The sequence below is a fragment of the Gossypium hirsutum genome, chromosome D13 (genome assembly GCF_007990345.1).
Source record: "Gossypium hirsutum isolate 1008001.06 chromosome D13, Gossypium_hirsutum_v2.1, whole genome shotgun sequence".
Lineage (NCBI taxonomy): Eukaryota > Viridiplantae > Streptophyta > Magnoliopsida > Malvales > Malvaceae > Gossypium > Gossypium hirsutum.
This window is the reverse complement of record NC_053449.1, coordinates 20,440,116-20,459,713: the sequence shown is the minus strand read 5'-3', so window position 1 is coordinate 20,459,713 and position 19,598 is coordinate 20,440,116. Positions and strand designations below refer to the sequence as shown.

At 30.7% G+C, this 19,598-nt stretch overlaps 1 protein-coding gene, 1 long non-coding RNA gene and 1 other non-coding gene across 3 annotated transcripts; 1 reads left to right on the top strand and 2 right to left on the bottom strand.

Annotated features, from left to right (window-relative positions):
- Window positions 1–3,412: 3,412 nt before the first annotated feature.
- Window positions 3,413–3,519, bottom strand: LOC121225841 (small nucleolar RNA R71). Its single transcript, XR_005923745.1, has one exon. It is a non-coding gene; the product is annotated as a small nucleolar RNA R71 (small nucleolar RNA).
- Window positions 3,520–9,971: 6,452 nt separating this feature from the next.
- On the top strand, window positions 9,972–11,920 carry LOC121225447 (uncharacterized). The gene is made up of 3 exons (XR_005923329.1): window positions 9,972–10,084; window positions 10,555–10,635; window positions 11,650–11,920. It is a non-coding gene; the product is annotated as an uncharacterized lncRNA (long non-coding RNA).
- A 5,614-nt stretch (window positions 11,921–17,534) lies between these two features.
- Window positions 17,535–18,291, bottom strand: LOC107919538 (probable E3 ubiquitin-protein ligase RHA1A). Its single transcript, XM_016848982.2, has one exon. The coding sequence runs from the start codon at window positions 18,108–18,110 to the stop codon at window positions 17,682–17,684; it is 429 nt and encodes a 142-aa protein (XP_016704471.1). The 5' UTR covers window positions 18,111–18,291; the 3' UTR covers window positions 17,535–17,681.
- Between the last annotated feature and the right edge of the window lie 1,307 nt (window positions 18,292–19,598).

Sequence of the window (19,598 nt, the reverse complement as noted above, 5' to 3'; positions counted from 1 at the left end):
AAATTATTTAATGTGCATAAAAACTACATGAGGAATGTTCAGGTAAGTCTAATATAAAAATATGAACTATGGAGTTGAATTTGATATGAAATTCGAAGTAGAAGACTAGAATGAATAAAATGGAAAATGATGTGGGATATTTAGGAATGAGATTTGTGATATAGAAATTGAGTAGAAATATGCTATGTGACATGAATTGCATATGATTTGTTAATGAAATGAGATTTTGATTGTGAATATGATTGATAAATGGTATATGTACTAAATTATAAATGAATTAAATATCGATACCTATTAGCTCGGAAGGATCAACTCGAGATCATTGATAAGGAAACTGAATTGGCCTTTGAGATAATGTCGTGGAAGCAATAAAAATTGTGCAATAGAGAACACAAGGATTTATAGTAGTTCGACCCCAATTTCCTACTCCACTACCTTAGCTTTCCATAATTAAGGATTTTCTCAAATTCACTAATTTGGTAACCTTTAAGGATAAGGTTTAACCTTACAACTCCCTTAATATTTATGCCCCAAAATCTTAAGATTTCACTCCCTTAAGGTGTCTACCCAAACCTTAAGAATTAACCCTCTCTCAAAGAGAACAAATAAGCAAACTAAGAAGTAATCCTAACAAGATTAGAATGTTTTCCAATTAAGCTCAAATACAACGAAGACCACTTGAGCTAAATAAATACAATGAAAGCTCACAAATTTTTACAAGAAAAGGTATGAAAAGGTATGAAAGAATTAAGCTCTTGGGTTGTTTTTATTGATCTTTAAGCTTTGCACATGTCTCTTGTTGTCGTAGGACCTTTGGAAGATGGTAATTATACCATCTAATTGATTTCCAACCATTGTGGTTGTTGGGAAAATGAATATAGTCGTTGGGATGAAAATACCAGTTCATTTAATGCACGTGCAACATTGAGTATCGAATACCTACTAAAAGGGTATCGATATTTTTTGTAATTAATGCAGATTCCAGTGACTGTTGGAGTAGAGATATCGATACTTGGTAACAGATATCGATACATTTTGAAAGGGTATCGATGCTTTTTCTGTAATTTGAAAACATAATGTCAATTTGGTATCAATTTTAGAATATGTATCGATATCTTCAAAACTATCGACACTTAGACAAAAAGTATCGATACTTTTTTGAAAACTAACTTGTTTGAATACAGTTAAAATATAATTCAAAGTGTTTGATTTAATTGAAACCATTTCAACTTGATTTTCTCAAATTGTTCAACTTAACTTCTTTTCAAAAACACTTTAATTTGTTATATCAAAACATATTATCAAATTAGGCTTTTAACAATCCTATTAGTTGTTCGGGCTATGTCAGATATAATTGGCATGTCATAGGATCGGTTTATGTACAGGTTATGCGCTTACGCACCAAGATGCCTTTTGTGTGCCAGTATGTGCTTTGTGGTCTAGTATGCACCTTACATGCCAATTACTCTACTTCGGTGCCAGTTTGGTATGTTGGTTGGACAATTGGTAGGTGCTAAAAGTAAAAAATTTTAGTCTCATTCTAAATGCATTTTTGGGTGATTATTCGATGTTAATGGTGAATTTTATGCTCCTAATCCGTTAAATTCATGTTCTTGTACTTATGAGAGCATTAGGGAGCAAAAGGAGCGAAAACTAGAAAATTAGAGCAACGTACAAGGGCCACACGAGCTATACCATTACACGCGGCCGTATACGCCACAGAGGCTGCCATACAGCCATGTGACAGATTGTGTTGATTTCATGAATTGCACTCTGAACAATCAAAAAATACAATTTTTACGGTTTTTCGGGCATTCTAAAACTTACATATGACAAAAATATGAAGATAGGAATGAGCCGTCCTAGAATACTCAAGAAAACAACTTGAAAAATACCATTGAAATGGATTTTGAAGTAGATTTCCATCAAGATTGAAGATTCCATTTTGATTTCTATGGAGATTATTATGAGTTTCTTTGTTTCTTATGGTTATACTGTGTTTTGGATGTTTTATTTACGAGTATGAACTAATTTTCTAAATACCTAGGGAGATGAACCCTATGATTAATTTTTTCATTTGATTTCTATTTTACATAATAAATATTTAGTTGTTCTCAATTATGTGTGCTTAATTCTTGGTTTAACATTTCTAGACTATTGATCCATGATTGATGTGCTTAAAACAGAGGAGGAATAGACCCTGTTTAAGAGTAGATCTTGCATAACTGAATAGAGTTACATGCAATCCTAGAAATAGAACGACATAAATCTATCGAATTAGAGTCAAATCGAATAGGGGAATCCATAAATCAAGTTAATGCAATAATATGGGTTTTAATTAGAAATAAATTTTAAATAATCAACCTATAGCCAGTTGTTCTTACTCTCGAAATATATATTAGCATAATTTAGGGATTTCTACGGATCAAGATACTAAGTGAAGAAATTGCGTAGTTTAGATTGATAATGACAGATGAAATCTAATTGAATTCTTTCTTGGGCATTGTTTTGCTTCTTGTTTGTTAATCTGTTATTTTCCTGTTTTGTTTTGTGCCGTGTTCATAGTTAATTAATTTAGTTAATTTTAGTTTTATTGATTACTCAAATTTATCGGTTAAATAATAGAAAGGCAATAATTACTAGTACTTTTAGTTTTCGTGGGAACAATATCTTATCTTACCGTAGCTATACTATTAATTGATAGGTACACTTGTCTTAGTTAGATTTTAAGTTGGTTTATGATTGCATCAAGTTTTTTGCATCGTTGTCGGAGACTAAAATATTAGGAAAACTTAATTTCTATTAATTTAGCCATTTTTATTTTTATTTTTAATTTGATTTTTACATTTTAATTTTTCTTTTGTTTGATTCTGACAAAACCTATTGGAATTGTTAATTTTTTACAATGAGATTGAGAAAATTGCTCTAAAAAATCAGAGATAAGTTAGAAAAGTAAGGCAAGATCAACAGATTTTAATAAACAATCAAGAGCAAAATGACATTACTATAGAGATGGATGATAATCAAAATAATCAGTAGCTTCCTCATACTATGTATGATTATGCTCAGCCGATTTTGATTAAGGCTGAATCGAGTACCGTTACTTCGACTATTGTTTCAAACAATTTTGAGCTGAAGCCGAACATAATTCATATGGTACAGCAATATGTTCAGTTTGATGGGTTGCAAGATGAAGATCTGAATGTTAATTTGGCTAACTTTCGAAAGATCTGTGACACATTCTAGATCAATGGCATTATTGATGATGTCATACACTTATAGTTGTTCCCATTCTCTTTGAGGAGCAAGGCAAAACAATGGTTGAATTCACTTCGACGGGGTTCTATCACGACTTGGGATCAGATGACTGAGAAGTTTTTTGTTGAATTATTTTCCACCGTTTAAAACAACTAAGTTAAGGAACGTCATCTCTTTTTTTTCTCAAATTGATTTGGATACATCATATGATGCATGAAAGAGATTTAAGGATCTTTTGAGAATGTTCCCTCATCATGAGTTACCTTTTTGGTTACAAGTTCAAACATTTTACAACGGTTTGAATCCCTCGACTAGGAAACTAATTGATGCAACAACTAGCAGAACATTGAATAATAAAACACCTGAGGCAGCTCAAGAGTTTATTGAGGAGATGGCATTGAATAACTATTAGTGGCAAGTCATGAGAACAAAATTGATTATAGCAGCCAGTGTTTTTAACATGGATGCAGTTGCTATGTTGGCAAGTCAAGTGGAAACAGTGAGTAAAAATATTGATGGGTTGAGTTGCAATAACAAGATGAATTTGGCAATGCAATGTGATGCAATTGGAGCGAGGATAATCAATCTAGAATGTTTACCCTTTGTTTCTAACATGGAGCATAAGGAAGTCAACTTTATGGGTAATAATTTTATACCTCAAAATAACCCCTATAGCAATAACTATAATCCAGGATGGAAGAACCATCCACATTTTTTCTTGGGGTGGTCAAGGTAATCAAAAGTCACAACCCCTTTATGTTTTCAGCAACCTTATCAGCAAGAAAAAAATTGAACCTTGAGAATATGTTAGCTAAATTTATTTAAGTGTCTGAAACTCGATTTCAAAACACTAAGATAGCTTTGAAAACTCAGCAAGCATCGATTCAAGGCCCTAAAAATTAGATTCGAAAGCTTGTTAAACTAGTTTTGGAGAGACAGCAAGGTAGCTAGTAACACTGAAACTAACTCAAATAAGCAAGTCCACGCAATCACTATTCGAAGCGTCAAAGGGTTAGCCGAGCCTGAAAAGAAACTGAATCTAGAACCTATTGAGAAAAATGATGGGGTTGAGAAAAGAAAAAAAGAGCATAATACAATGATGAGAGAATACAAACCACGAATTTCATATCCATAGTATTGAAGCAATACCGCATAAAAGAATAATATGGTAAATTTCTTGAGTTTTTAAAAAAATTGCATACTAACTTACATTTTGTTGAAACTCTTTTGTAGATGACCAACGATGAAATTTTTTTAAAGGAGTTGTTAACAAATAAAAGGAAGTTCGATGACTTGTTAATTGTAGAGCACAATGAAGATTGCTCGGTCATTATCCAAAACAAACTACCCAACAAACTTAAAGATCCATGGACTTTTACTATTCTTTATCTTATTGGTAGTTTAAATATTGAAAAAGCTTTGGCTGATTTGGGGGCTAATATAAATGTTATGGCTTATAAAATGTTCAAACAATTTGGTCTCGGGAACCAAAACCCACTAGGATGAATATTCAATTAGCTGACAGATCAATTAGGTATCCTAGGGGTATTATTGAAGATGTACTTGTTAAAGTTGATAAATTTATATTCCCTATTGATTTTGTTATATTGGACATTGATGAGGATATTAAGGTACTCATGATCTTACGTCGACCCTTTTTAACCATTGTTAAAACTGTTATTGATGTGGGTAATGGTGAGCTTGTGTTAAGTGTAGGTGATAAAAAGGTTACTCTCCAAGCAAGTGATTTTGTTAGTGTTACTAGTGAGCGAGATGATACTCGATATTTTGTTAATGTTAGTAATCATGTAGCTCGACATTCTTTATAGGAATTCACTAATTAATACGTGTTCGAAAAATATCGATGATAAAAATCAAGGGACGAGTAAAGAATGAATGGTGTAGCTCGATGAATTAGATGAATGAAAAAAAGGTTAATGAGAAACCAATAGCGCACAAGGAAATAACAAAGCAACACCATGATGCACGTAAAGAGGACAACCCAATTCAAAGTTGGGGACAAAGTGCTGCTAGACAAATCAGGTCCACTAATGTTCCCTTCAGAGCTTAAGTCAAGAGAGTCGAAACCATTTGTGGTACAAAACGTATTTTCATACGGAACCATTGAGGTAACACATCCCGATTACAGCACATTCAAGGTAAATAGTCTTCGTCTCAAACTTCATTGTGGCAGTAATACTGACAATGAGATAAAGGAGTTTCGGCTTTAAGATTCGCCTTAACCATTAGCTTGAAAAGGAAAGTCGAGCTTAGATTCTAAATAAGCGCTTCTCAGGAGGTAACCCGAATGTTTTTATTTTACTTATTTATTCATTTTAATTTCAAGCTATTTTTTTAAAAAAATGAAAAAAAATCACGAAGAAAAAAAAAGAAATTTTGAAAAAAAGTTGAAAAGAAAAAGAAAAGAAAAAAATTTTGAAAAAAAAATTAAAGAATATTCAAAAAAAAAAAGGTCCACATGAGCGTGTCATAGGCTTTGTAAATACTAGAGCTTATTTTTTCAATTTTCTTTTAACCTGGATGAGCACAAAGAATTACATGGTCGTGTGACCCATACGGCCTAGAACACAGTCGTGTGTGACATAGGGCCTGGACACACAGGCGTGTCCTATGTCGTGTGGTTATTGGGCATATTTTTCTCTATTTTTGAATCACACATGGTCTGGCCACATGGCCATGTGACTCGCATACTTTTTTTTCCTTTTTAAAGCTAGTATTTTTCTTGTTTGTTTGTTTTTTTCTTTTTTCTTTTTTCTTTTTTCTTTTTCTTTTTTCTTTTTGTTCCTTTGTTACTCCCTACCCCAAGTCCTATTTTCATTTTTTTTATTTTCTAGATTTATATCTTTTATTTTATTATGAATTTTTTGTTATACTTTTTCAATTTTTCTTCTAGTTTGTAATCTCTTTATCTTATTTTTTTTATTTTCTTATTAGTTTGCTCAAAAAATGTACATTTAGAATTGTCTACAAAGTCAATTTTTATTATTTTGAGAATTCATTCATATTTAGTGCAGTTTCAGTTCTCTCATTCTCTTATGATATTGTACTTATTCTATTTATATTTGTTTGTACATTGAGGACAATGTACATCTTAAGCGTGGGGAGGTTATTTATATGCTTATGTGATATAATCCTTGAATTATTTTTTATGTTCAAGTAATTCTCTCACACCTACCATTAGAGTTATTTTTTTTTAATTTGGGGTTTTTATTGATTCTTTTTTTGGATTTATTTGTTGATTTTTTTTGAATTGTTTAATTTATACTTTAAGACACGAGAGAGTCAAGCATGATAAGCTGTTTTGCAGAAATTATTATTTTAGGTTCTCCCTGGATTGAAATATTATCTTGAAATTTTAAATTTACAAGTTTGACATCAAAACCACAATTTTTTGTGAGCTTTTGAGCCTATAGAGCATATATTTTTCATGCTCTTTTTTTTTTGGTTGTGAGTATGTTAACTTGATTTATTACTCTAGAACTTCCTTTGGTTATACATGTCAAGACCACATTATTGATTTGATATACTGAGATGATAGAGGCACTTAGGATTTAACCCACTTAACCTTTAACAAGCTTACTTGATGTATTATCCCCTAGTAAACCCCGTTGATCCTAACACATTTTTTAACTCATTAATGTTAACCCGTAACCCATATCTATATTGTAAATTATCCCTTTCATTGACTCTTTTTTTGTCGAGATTTGATTTGGTTTGTTGTCTGACTATGTTTCATTATTTGCATTGCTGAATTTTACTTTGTTATCTAAAAAAAGAAGAAGAAAATCAAGAATTCAAAAAAATTGAGCTTGAATCGTTAGCTTCATATTATGTTGAAAAGCTCATTTTTATTATTTATTTCTTGTTGATGTAAATTCTTTTAATTCAGAAACTAATTTTTTCTAGTTTGGTAACTTATCAACTCAACTCTCGATTATAACCAAATTTTTTGACTTTTTAAATACCCTTAACCTAAGCTCCATTACAACCTTATAAAGACCTTTTTGATTTGTGTGTCATCTCATTTTATAGTGGTGGAGATTTGATTTTCAAGCAAGCCTATGGTAGTAACATTTCTCGTTCGTCTATTAAGTGCATATTACTTCCTTAAACACTTAGAGTACTTTGAGTGAATCTTTAGTGAGGATGTTATTTCTTATTGAGTTTGAATTTCAGGTAATTATAAAGATAAAGGAGATGTCTAATGTTTTTTAAGGCTTCAAATTCAATGCTTTGACTACTTGTGCTTTTTAGTGTCATTTTAGTGTGAATTTGCAATGCTTGATTATCTATAAATTATCGTAAGATATTATCGATGAGAATAATAAATTAAGGGAAGTTAACATGAATGTGGGTTGAGAATTTTGCTTGAGGACAAGCAAACGCTCAAGTGTGGGGATATTTGATAGGTCCTAAAAGTAACATGTTTTAGTCTCATTCTTAATGCATTTTTGGGTTATTATTCTATATTAATGGCAAATTTTATGCTCTTAATATGTTAAATTCATGTTTTTATAATTAAGAGAACATTTCGTAGCAAAAGGAGCGAAAACCAAAAAATTTGAGCAAGGTACAAGGGCCACACGAGCTGGACCATTACACACGGCCATGTGTGCCACATAAGCTGCCACAGAACCATGTGGTAAGTCATAGCGATTTCACAAATTGCACTCTGAACAGCGAAAAAACACAATTTTTAGGGTTTTTTTGGGCATTCTGAGACCTATATATGACAAAAAAATATGAAGATAGGAGTGAGCCGTCATGGAATACTCAAGAAAACAACTCGAAAAACACCATTGAATCAGATTCTGAAGTAGATTTTCATCAAGATTGAAGATTCCCTTTTGATTTCTTGTAGTTATATTGTGTTTTGGATGTTTTCATTTGTGAGTATGAACTAATTTTCTAAATACCTAGGGAGATGAACCCTATGATGAATTATGTCATTTGATTTCTGTTTTACATAATAAATACTTAGATCTTGTTCTTAATTATGTGTACTTAATTCTTGGTTTAATATTTTTAGACTATTGATCCATGTTTGATATGCTTAAATCAAAGAAGGTATAAACCCTATTTTAGAGTAGATCCTAAATAATTGAGTGGAGTTGCATGCAATCCTCGAAATAGGATGACATAAATCTATCGGATTAGAGTCAAATCTAATAGAGGAATCCATAAATCGAGTTAATACAATAATAAGGGTTTTAATTAGAAATAAATTTCAATTAATCAACCTAGAGTCAGTTGCTCTTACTCTCAAAAGAGATATTAGCATAATTTAGGGATTTCTACGGATCAAGATACTAAGTGAAGAAATTGCGTAGTTTAGATTTATAATGACAGATGAAATCTAGGTGAATTCTTTCATGGTTATTGTTTTGCTTCTTGGTTATTAATCGGTTACTTTCATGTTTTTTTCTTTGTCATGTTCGCAGTTAATTAATTTAGTTAATTTTAGTTTTAATCAATCACTCGAACTTATCGGTTAAATAATAGAAAGGCAGTAATTACTAGTACTTTTAGTCTTTGTGGGAACGATATTTTTGCTCACCATAGCTATACTATTAATTGATAGGTGCACTTGTCTTAGTTAGATTTTTAGTTGGTTTACGATTGCATCAAGTTTGGTGCCAATTACCCTACTCCGGTGCTAGTTTAGTGTGTTGGTTGGACGATCCGAGTATCTGTCCGAGTCCGAGTCCGAGTCAAGTTAATAGTGATTGCAAAATGTACAATTGGTAAAGGATATGAATGTGATATCAATTGATGCTAATAGACTGATTTATGTATAAGTATGAGTGGAATATTGAAATTATACCACTGATTGAGCAAATCAAGTAAAAACAAGTTCTGGGGGCTGAAAAGAATACAAATGAGTTGATAGACTCCAAAAATTAGTTGAATGATATGAAAACAAAGTAAAAGAGATAAGTGTCATGGAACATGAATGGTTTGATGATAATGGCATATTATAAAGATGCATAAATGAATGCTTGAATTTTGAATGATATGGAATTGATATGTATTGAATGGTTGTTAATTGTTGACCAAGTTGAAGTTGGTTAAATATGTGCAGTGTTGAATAGATTTTTTGGTATTAATATAAGTATGTTGCATATACAAATTGATGATTGAAAATGCTTGAAACTTTGGAATATGAATTGGTTGGATGTTAGGTGCATATATGCATATTTTATCTTGAATCATATTGTTAATGCTTTTGTTATATATAACTTGAATCATAAATGTACTATTGAGCCCTATTGCTCAGCATACGGTTTATTTTCTTTGTGCGCAAGTTTAGGTGATTGTTGAGAATAAAAGATGTAATAACCCGTTTTTGAGTCTGATCGGAACAGTGGTTTCGGGACCACTTAACCGAGTAAAAATATTTATTATATTATTTTAATGAGTTTTACAGCATGATGGAATTATAGTATAAAAATTTCATTAAGAAATTTTACCATTTAAATACTTAATTTGATAAAAAGAACTTAATCGCGTAAATTGTAAAAGTAGCATGCTATAAGTTAAGAGTAATTATTTGCTGATAAGTTGAATGAGAGGTCCTTATTATGTTATTGGACCAATGATAGTGGTGCTGGTCATAAATGACCTTAAAACATGTGAATTATGCTTTTATTTCATTAAGGTTAATTTGGTGAAATGGTTATTAACATTGATTTAAAGTAAAAACAAAACAGAAAGTGGCAGTCATTTTTCCTTCTGCACGATTTTAAAGTTTAGAAAGCCAAAGTCATGGCTTTTACATTCGGCCAAGCTTAGATTCTCAATTAGGGTATGGTTTTTATTCCGTTTTTACTAATTTTTACGTTTTTGATATCGTTGTTTTGTATTCTAGCTAGCCCGTACCTCAATTTCTGAAAATTTTGATGATTTTGAAATATACCATTGTTGAATACTAGTATATTTTGAAGTATTATGCTAGATTATTGATGGGTATTGATATATATACAAGTTTTATAAAGTAAATTTTGACAAAAATGAGCTTTAGGGATTTAATAAAAAAATAGAAATATTATGTTAGAAATGTGAAATAAATGAAAATATGGGCTGATTAGAAGATATATATTATTCGGCTAAGAATACTTATAAAGAAATTTCGTATATTTTGTGTATTTGTGAATTAGGAACTAAAGTGTCAAAATGTGAAAATATGAAGGCTATTTTGTAAAAATGCCAAATATATTTATATGGATTGAATTGATTGATTTGGTGAATAAATGAATTAAATTTGAATTTATATAGATCAAGATAAACAAATACCGGAACTTGATCGGGGAAAACAAAAGTTAGACGGGTAGAAGAAAGTATTCGAGCAAATACGAGGTAAGTTCGTATAGCTAGAATTGAATTATTAAATAACTGTAATTGTCAAAAAAAATTGTATGTAAGTTGAATGAATAATCTATTTGAATTTTACATTACCGGTATACTATTTTATTTGTGGTTATATAAATGCAAATGAAATGTTACAAATACTATATACATTATATTGTTTTGGTATGATAATAGGCACTGAATATGAAATTTGAGTATTTAAATGTATGTATTTAATTAAATTAGATATATATATACATATGAATTGAGAAATTGAGTTATTGATTTTTTTTCATTGCTTAATTGATGAAATTGGATAATACCGAGCCTGTTTGAACTTTAGAAAATCATCGGATACGAGTGACTTGTCACTAGGGTTACCGTTTGGTCGAGCTCCTGCATTTGTTGCGGACTCACCACAGCTCGTATGAGCTTATCGTTTCAGCTCTATAAAGCTTACCGTTTCAGCTCTATAGAGCTTACCGTTTATCAGCTTGGAATGAGCTTACCGATCATGGCTCGAAAGAGCGAAAATGACAATGAATTAACGAATTTCTGATAAATACACTTATAGTGTATCACCAGTGTATCCCTCGATGTTCTAATAGGTTCAACGGGCATAATTAATGTTATTGATTATATGAATAAGCTATGTAATTATATGGATGAATTATCGTTGATATGTATAAGTTATGGGTAAATTTCTGTTATTACCGATGAATTGCAAGTTATACGAATAGGAAAGAATTGATATAAATGTTATATGATTTACATGATTTAAAAGTTACATGAAATACATGATTTACATGGATTGTTGTTTTATGAATATATGAATTATAGGGACGACATGATATATTTGGCTATATGACTAACTCGGGGATGGTGATGTGAATAGACCTTGTGGACAAATGAGTTGATTTTAATTGTTTTAATGCTTAGATGTTAAATTGGAAAATTTTAATTCTTTATTATACGGCTTACTAAGCTTAGTGCTTACTTCATTCATTTTCTTATGTTCTATAGATTCGGAAGCTAGCTCGATTTCGGACGAGGTCGGAGATTTGCTATCACACTATCAAAACGATTTTTGGTACTTTTGGACCTCATGCAATTAATGTAAATATGGCATGTATAGTTAGTTTTTTGTATGAATTTTTGGGTTTGATCAAGCTATGTGATATGGCTTGAGTTGGAAATGTTTAGTTTAGAATGAAAACTTTATGTGTTATGTTCATTTTGGGTGCACTTTGATAAAGGGTATTTTGGTATAATTGAGTATATAATGCATTGGTTGCAATTTGAAATTTGCAGGGAAGATTCAATAGTTATAAAGGGGTTATATTCAAATTTTTTAAAAAAATAAAAAATGAATGAAGTCAATTAGTAAGAATTTATATGAATTTATGATTATATATGTTTGTTATTTATTTAAGAATTTTTTTTGTAAATTATCCAAGATATACGATAATGCCTTGTAACCCGATTTCAGCGACGGTTTAAAGTTATAGGGTGTTACACGAGAAGTAGTTCCAGAATCCAAGAAATGATTCTCTGACTCGGCAAAGTTTGTAAAGTTCTCTTTTGATTAATATATGGCATGTACCTAGGGTTTAAGTTGGTTTTGCATCATAAATGGTCGGATCTAGAATTTCTTGTTTAATGGTATCTTGAAGTATCATTTTGGCATATTTTGGCTTGAATGTAATTGGTATATTGTTGAATTGGTCGTAATTGGAATGTTTAAGTGTTATTTCAAATCTTCCTTACATGTTCCAAATTGGTCCTTTTGGAAACAGTGAGTCATGTCGTGACAACGTACTCCTAACATCGTGATGAGAAACAACTAGAGAGTTGCATCACAACGAGCCTCGTCAGTCAGTTGCATCACAAAGTCGACCCGATACTTTGAAATCTTTACAGTTTGGTCCTAATTTAACCTCGGGTTAGCATTAGGGCTTTCATAAGCTCGTATAAGACCTAGAAATGAATGTGTATTGCATCATGTGTTTTTAATACTCATAAATGAATTATTGATGGTATAAATTGAATGTAGTTAGATCGTAGTTGCTTCGGCAACAAATGCAGCATCATGTAACTTGGACCCGACAATTGGTCGTGTCCGATGACGTAGGTCTAATTTACCGAACCTCACTAAATTTTTTGTGTTCTTTATTGTTTTATTTATCTTTCAATATTTTTTAGGGTTCAATTGTAGTGATATATTGTGCTATTAAATTATATTGTAGGGAGATTCTATCTATGTGGTTGAGTTTTAAGCGGGACTGTTTGTAACCCTTCAATCTTTCTTGAGAATTTAACCTAGTGTGGTTTTGTAGTAGAATAATTTACTCTATTTTACCATATCAGAATAAAATAAAAAATATATATTATGGATTTGAATTAGGATAGCAAATTTAATATTTAAAAACCTATTGAAAAAAGAGATAATATTTTTACATTTATATGATTTAAAATTAAAAATCTTGTTGACATCATTTTCAGTTTTATAAAGTATTTTTAGTGTAAACAAGTTTTATTGTTTTCTATTTTCCCATATTTTTATTTTCATTTTCCTAATATCATTATAAAATTGCAACATGTTTAAATTTGAATGACCTACCTTACAAACGTTGGCGTAAAAGCGAAATAGTAGAAGTAGTCAGTGTCTGATATCGCTTTTCTTCTTCAAGTCGAATCATCCTAACATTGTGAACCAAAATCTTTTGAGAAATTCTTGTGTAAGATGAGAAAGACACTTTAGTTATATATTTAATAATATATTTTTCTTTTATTTCACATATATATAATTTATATTATACTTTTCAAAACTTTGTTGACAAAGTAAATGCTGATACAAGGTGAGAAAATACCAAGAGGAACACTTATCAACCCTAAATTGATTGGTGGTCCAGCTAGTAGTGCACTACATAAACCACCATCATACATTTCTTTTCTTTTCTTTTCTCATCAATGATATCTAAAATTTGTTTCTGCAAAAATAAAATCACTTTTAATGCAACTAAATCATATCACTCCAAACAATTTTCTTTTTCTAAAATCACTTTTCATACTTAACTAATTTTTCACCCCTCCAACAATATGGTACTTTGTCTTCTTCTTTTTTCCTCTGAAACTTGATTGCAAATATATTAAAATCATTAATTAAAAATAAAAAATATTTTTTAAAAATAATACAAATGTGTTAATATCTTATTTGTCGAAACCATTTTTTTGAAAAAACAAAGATTGTCGACTTAAAATGTGAAACGAAAATTGGAGTCGCCGCTGACCCTTTATTAAGGTGTGGTCGGCTCACCTTGAAAATGATTTTGGTCTGCGAAATTTGAGAAAACAGGTTCGGGAGTCGGTTACGCACAAGGAAGGGTTAGCACCCTTGTAACGCCCAAAATTGGTACCGAATTGATTAATTAAGGTCTTAATTTCGAATATCGAAAATTCGTCAAGAATTTTAAAAAATATGATCCTCCCTTTTATTAATGTTAATTTTATAAAAGATGTTTGGATAAATCGATGCGGATGCTAAAGACCTCCTTGTCTCAAAGTAATAAAATGTCACACCCAATACGTTAGGGCACAACATTTTTAGTCCTCGAGAATAAGCTTGTCTTTTGATTTCCAAAACTTGTGCGGTGAAGTTTAAAAAGGATATTCAATTGCTTAAAGTCAGATGAGAAATCGAAACCCAATACATTAGGGCACAATTTCTCAAAATTCCTAGCATTGAATATAGGCCTTATTATTATTTTAAAAATTCTCATCTCGAGGAATCAACATATCATGTCCAATACATTAGGACACGACGTATCGAATTCCCGAGAATGAGCTTTTATTTATGTGTTTTGATTAAAGAAAATTTTCGATTATTTAGATTCAACGAGGAAAATTGGAACCCAATACGTTAGGGCTCAATTCTCTCGAGGATTCCAAATTTCGAGTATTGCGTTATTTTTGAAAACTTTTGTATGAAATAACTTTAACATTTGTAATCTTTTGAATGAATAAAAAACGATTGAATAATAATGTACAACATAAAGGATGATTTGTAAATAACATGCACTAATGAATTACAAATAATCAATAGGTAAATACAAGCAAGCATAGTAACAATAATCTCAATCATACATTATGCCAATGCTAATAATATCGACTTTCAAAGAATAAACGAATTATCAATACAAAAAATGAGTTATATGTGTAAAATTTTAAAATAAACGATAGACATATATGAGTTTAAAATAAGTCAAAAATGAAGATAAAAAAATAAATACTATGAGAATAATATTAAAATGAAGTTTAAAGTGAATATTGTATATGAAGAAAACCAAAATACATGAAACAATATATACATATTAATTCAAATAATATTACACATGGATTGGAAAATTTCTTATGTATAATAGTATGTATAAAAGGTTGATATAAATCGAGTATATAATGAAATAAAATTTTAAATGAAACAAGTTATATATGAAATAAGTAAAAAAAATGTAAACATGAAATCGATGATACATTAGGTGTATATGTATAATAATAATAATAATAAATTAATACAAATTATATATAAAATAGTATTATATAAAAATGTTATTGACTTTTAAAGCACAAAAGTATATATACATAAATATTTAAAAAAATATCATAAAAATAAAATTATTAAAAATATATAGATAATATTAGATTAACATAAAATATATACTAATATATTAGATAAGAAAAAGAATCAAAATCAGTATTTAATAAAGTAATTTATGTATATAAAAAATAAATATATGAACTAATGTAATAGTAATACCAATAATAACAAAAGTAATAATAATGAACTAAATAATTTTATAGCAATAATAACGAAACAGAGGACTGAATTGGCATTAAAGCAGTAATTCAGGGGAGAAACCTAAAATAAATAGAAGGAAAAGTCTAAATTACAAAGCGCGAATAACATAGGGACTAAAATAGGAAATATTCCTTGCCCACTAAAACGCAGCGCTGCAAATGGACTAAAATGAAGTTAGCAAGAAATTATGCAGCCCAATTTAAAGAAGCAACATAAACTAGATTGAAACCAAACACAAACGAGGACTTAAAGCGCAAATATCCCTCCCCATACCAAAACGCCCAGGTCTAGCCGCAGTTGGATCGGGTCATCGGGTTTGAACAAATACGACGCTGTTTTGGGACCACTGATTCAGGCCCCAAACGACGTCGTTTAAATGCCCTATAAGAACTAATTTCAAAACCCTAAAATCATTTCAACTGCATGACAAAGATTTAGGTCTTTCTGCCTCTCAGCCGCTGCAGACCTAAAATCGTCCTCTGCTGTTTCAGAAACCAGGCCTCCGCCCATCCAACCCCGATTCACACGAAGGGGAAGAAGGCTTCATTGGCGCCGACGACAAGGTAAGATCCCCCATTTTCTTTATATTTTTTGCATATAAAGTAAAAACAACTCGAAAAAAACCAAAAAAATAAAAGATAAAAGATAAAACGAATTCAGAGAATCACCTAAACGATATATTCTTTTCTGTTTTTGAATCGTTTTTTTTTTTTGTTTTTGAATTTTTGTATTTTTGTATTGATTTTGTGTCTGCCTCTAAAAACTACAATGGCTTTCTACTGATTTTTATAGCCGAATGAAAAATACAATTTTTGTGTTCTCTCTGCTGCATTGTTTTCGTCTTCTTGCAGGTACAGAGGCTAGCTGGCGTACAGAGGCGCAGTGACGAGGAGGGAACGTGTGGTGGTGTGGCGCAGAGGGGTGGCTCATCACGCGTGGAGGGCTTGACTGCGGCGCCTGGATCTTCTAGGGTTTCCTGCTTCTAATTTTTTTGTTTTGGGCTATATTGGGCTAACGGTTTGGGTAGTTTAGGTTAAATGATTTGGGCCTTATTGGGCTAATTGGTTATTGTAAATGGACTTTGGTTTATATGCGCGTGCCAGGCAATATTGGGCCATTACATTATTTATATTTAAATGTTTAAAATGTAGTTTATATATTCTAATTAAATTTTATAAATAATTAATATTTATTGCTTAAAAATATTTAAAATTTATATTTCATATATTAAAATATTAATCACAAGTTATAATAAATTATTTTTTATATTCTTACTAAAATATAATAATATTAACTAATTTGAATATTATTTAAATGCATATTTGTTATTTTATAATATCATGTCTAAAATGGATATTTTATTTCTCAAAATCACTTTTTGACAGCAATATTAAACACTCAAATCTTTTGAAAAGCATCCTTCCACCGCACCTTTTAAAAGCAATTTTCAAAAGTAATGCTACACTAGCTCTAAACTCTTGAGTTAAATCTTTAATTTTTTCAGTACTTTCATCTTATATTATAATAATGGTCTGATAACATTAAAAGAAAACATTAGTTTACCCTTTATTTATTGATTTTTTTTTTGCAAAAAGAATTTAAAAGTTTTTGAATTTATTATTTCTTTTGTAACTTCTACTTCTATTTTGAATTTTAAAAATAAAATAATATTAGAGAAGTTGTAAATAAATATCCCCGTTTAAATGAAGTTAATATTATTTTCATAAAGTTTGAATTAAATATTTGTGAGACGACAAAAATAAATCACATGGAAGAAAAAGAGAAAACAATGAACTTTCAATCTATTGATTCTTTAGGGTGAAGAGGTTGAAACTGGAAACTATGGAGAATTGGCTAACGTCAGTCGGAGAATAAATGTCGTCAACCAAGCAATCATCTCTAACATGTACCCACTTTCAAACTTTCATCATTTTGCAGGAGAGAAACTGTATGCAACCAAATAAGTTTTGGGATATTTATCTATAAGTCCTTTGATTATTTTTATAAGTTTCCTAAAATTTAATTAAGAAGTGGGTTTGGGCCCATTCTTAGCTTTTATAAAAGAAAAAAAAGAGTATATTTATACGTGTATATATATTACAGAACCGTACAAGTTTGCTACATTTCTCAAAGATTAGACTTGGGCATACTAACTACTATTATTAGTAAAAGTAGAGCTACTGGAGGGTTTCAGCTAAGCTTAGCGGAGCCACCAGTTATGACGGATGTGGCCGGAGTTGAAACTGAAACAGTTAAACACCAGAACTTCAACACCGGCAACTAGTTTAGCAGGAGTTAAGGAAGTGCGACAAATGGGACAAGTGGATGAAAAGCCATAACTAACTCCAACCCATCTATCCAAGCATTCCTTATGAAACAGATGATTGCAGCTTAACTCTCTCATCTCATCTTCTTCTTCGATTTCGCATAGGCAAACTGCACAAGCAACTTCCTCTTGGTCGTCGCCCCCGCTGTATCGGACGACACCAAGCTGTTGATGAACAGCCATGGCGGCAGCAACTGGTGGATATGACTGCTTGTTGTAGATGTTGGGGAACATGGAATGGTTAAGCAACAAATTCCAGGCTAACTTGAAATAGTTTATGATGAAAGCAATGTAATAGAACATGGTGTGGGTGGGGAGGGATTCTAAGGTTGGAGTTAATTGGAAAGGACAATAATGGACGCAAACCCTTGAAATAATTCAAGAGAGGGGAAGGTATTTATCGACAAAAACTCTAATGGTCGGTATGGGTTTCCAACTCAAAACACAAACTAAATTATTGGTAAAACGACAAAGGATTTTTTGTAATTTGAGTTTTCAATCATCACATGATTTGCAATTTTAATTAACGCAAAGAACAGGATTGAACAGTTTTCCACTCTTAGCATGTGAAAAACATTTGCTATTTCTCCACCAATCCTTCTTTTGTCTTTCATATTTATGGACTTTAGTTACACAGTCCAACTCTCACACGACTGCAAAGGAACTCTCAAAATTTATAAAATCCTGATTCCAATAAAATTAAGAAATTCTAAAAATTATATTATGAAGACCTGCAACATGATCCCAATTTGGCTAAAACGTACAGTATTTGCAACGTCTACAGTTGTAAGAGCTCCAAATCTTTATCTGCCCAACTTCTTCCTCAAGAATAAAGTAGTCCTTTTTCACCACAGGCCTAAACATGTAAAATCTCATCAAATACAACGTCAATAGCGCAATCTCCTTCGCTTCATTGCTAACACATTGATACTTTGCCAAATTACTCCCTGCCTTCCCATCACTTTTCCAAGTTTCTCTCAACGAATGAATAGACCACCCAATCTTTAAGAAACGGCCAGGTTTGAGGGGAGGCGGTTTGTATATGTGGGCAGAACGGACTGGAGCAACCCTTAATCACTACTACCCTACTCCATCAATTTCATCAACATTTTCTCAATGTATATTTATATGTATATCCTGGATCGGTACGAATCCATGACTAGCAAATCTTAGACCTCCCCAAAATTTTCAAATTTATTTTAGTCAAAATAATAAATATATAAAAGAAGTGATAAATATTTAATATTCCATCAATTTACTACATCCTACCAGACAATTGTCACACCCTAAGCCCACTTATGGAATCAAAAATTATTTCAATTATTTAGAATAAAATAAAAATAATAAATTAAATCGTAGTCAATATATTATTTCAATAAAATATTTAAATTTTATATAAAAATATGTTAATCATATTTTATTTAATAAAAATAATCTTTAATCAATGGAAATATATTTGTAAATTTTACTTAAAGATACAATTGAAATATCACTAATTAATATTATTAATAAACTACATTTTTTAATATAAAAAATAAAATATTATTTAAATTTAAATTTAAATTGTTGTTAAAGGTGCCTCGAATGTTGTTATAAGTGTACAATTGTCACCTTTCTATAACATATAAATTTTGACTGACAATTGAAGTTGTTACAGAGAAAGTTGACTCCTACAAAAGATACTATGATTTGGTATACTCAAATAATTGAAGTATATGAATTCCATGGGCAGTGTCTTCTTGCTACAAATGAAAATAGTATGATATTTCCGTGACAACAATAGTGAGAACT

What these genes read in the sequence shown, in the direction of transcription:
- LOC107919538 (XM_016848982.2), bottom strand. Translation starts at nt 18,110, where the DNA reads ATGTTCTATTACATTGCTTTCATCATAAACTATTTCAAGTTAGCCTGG.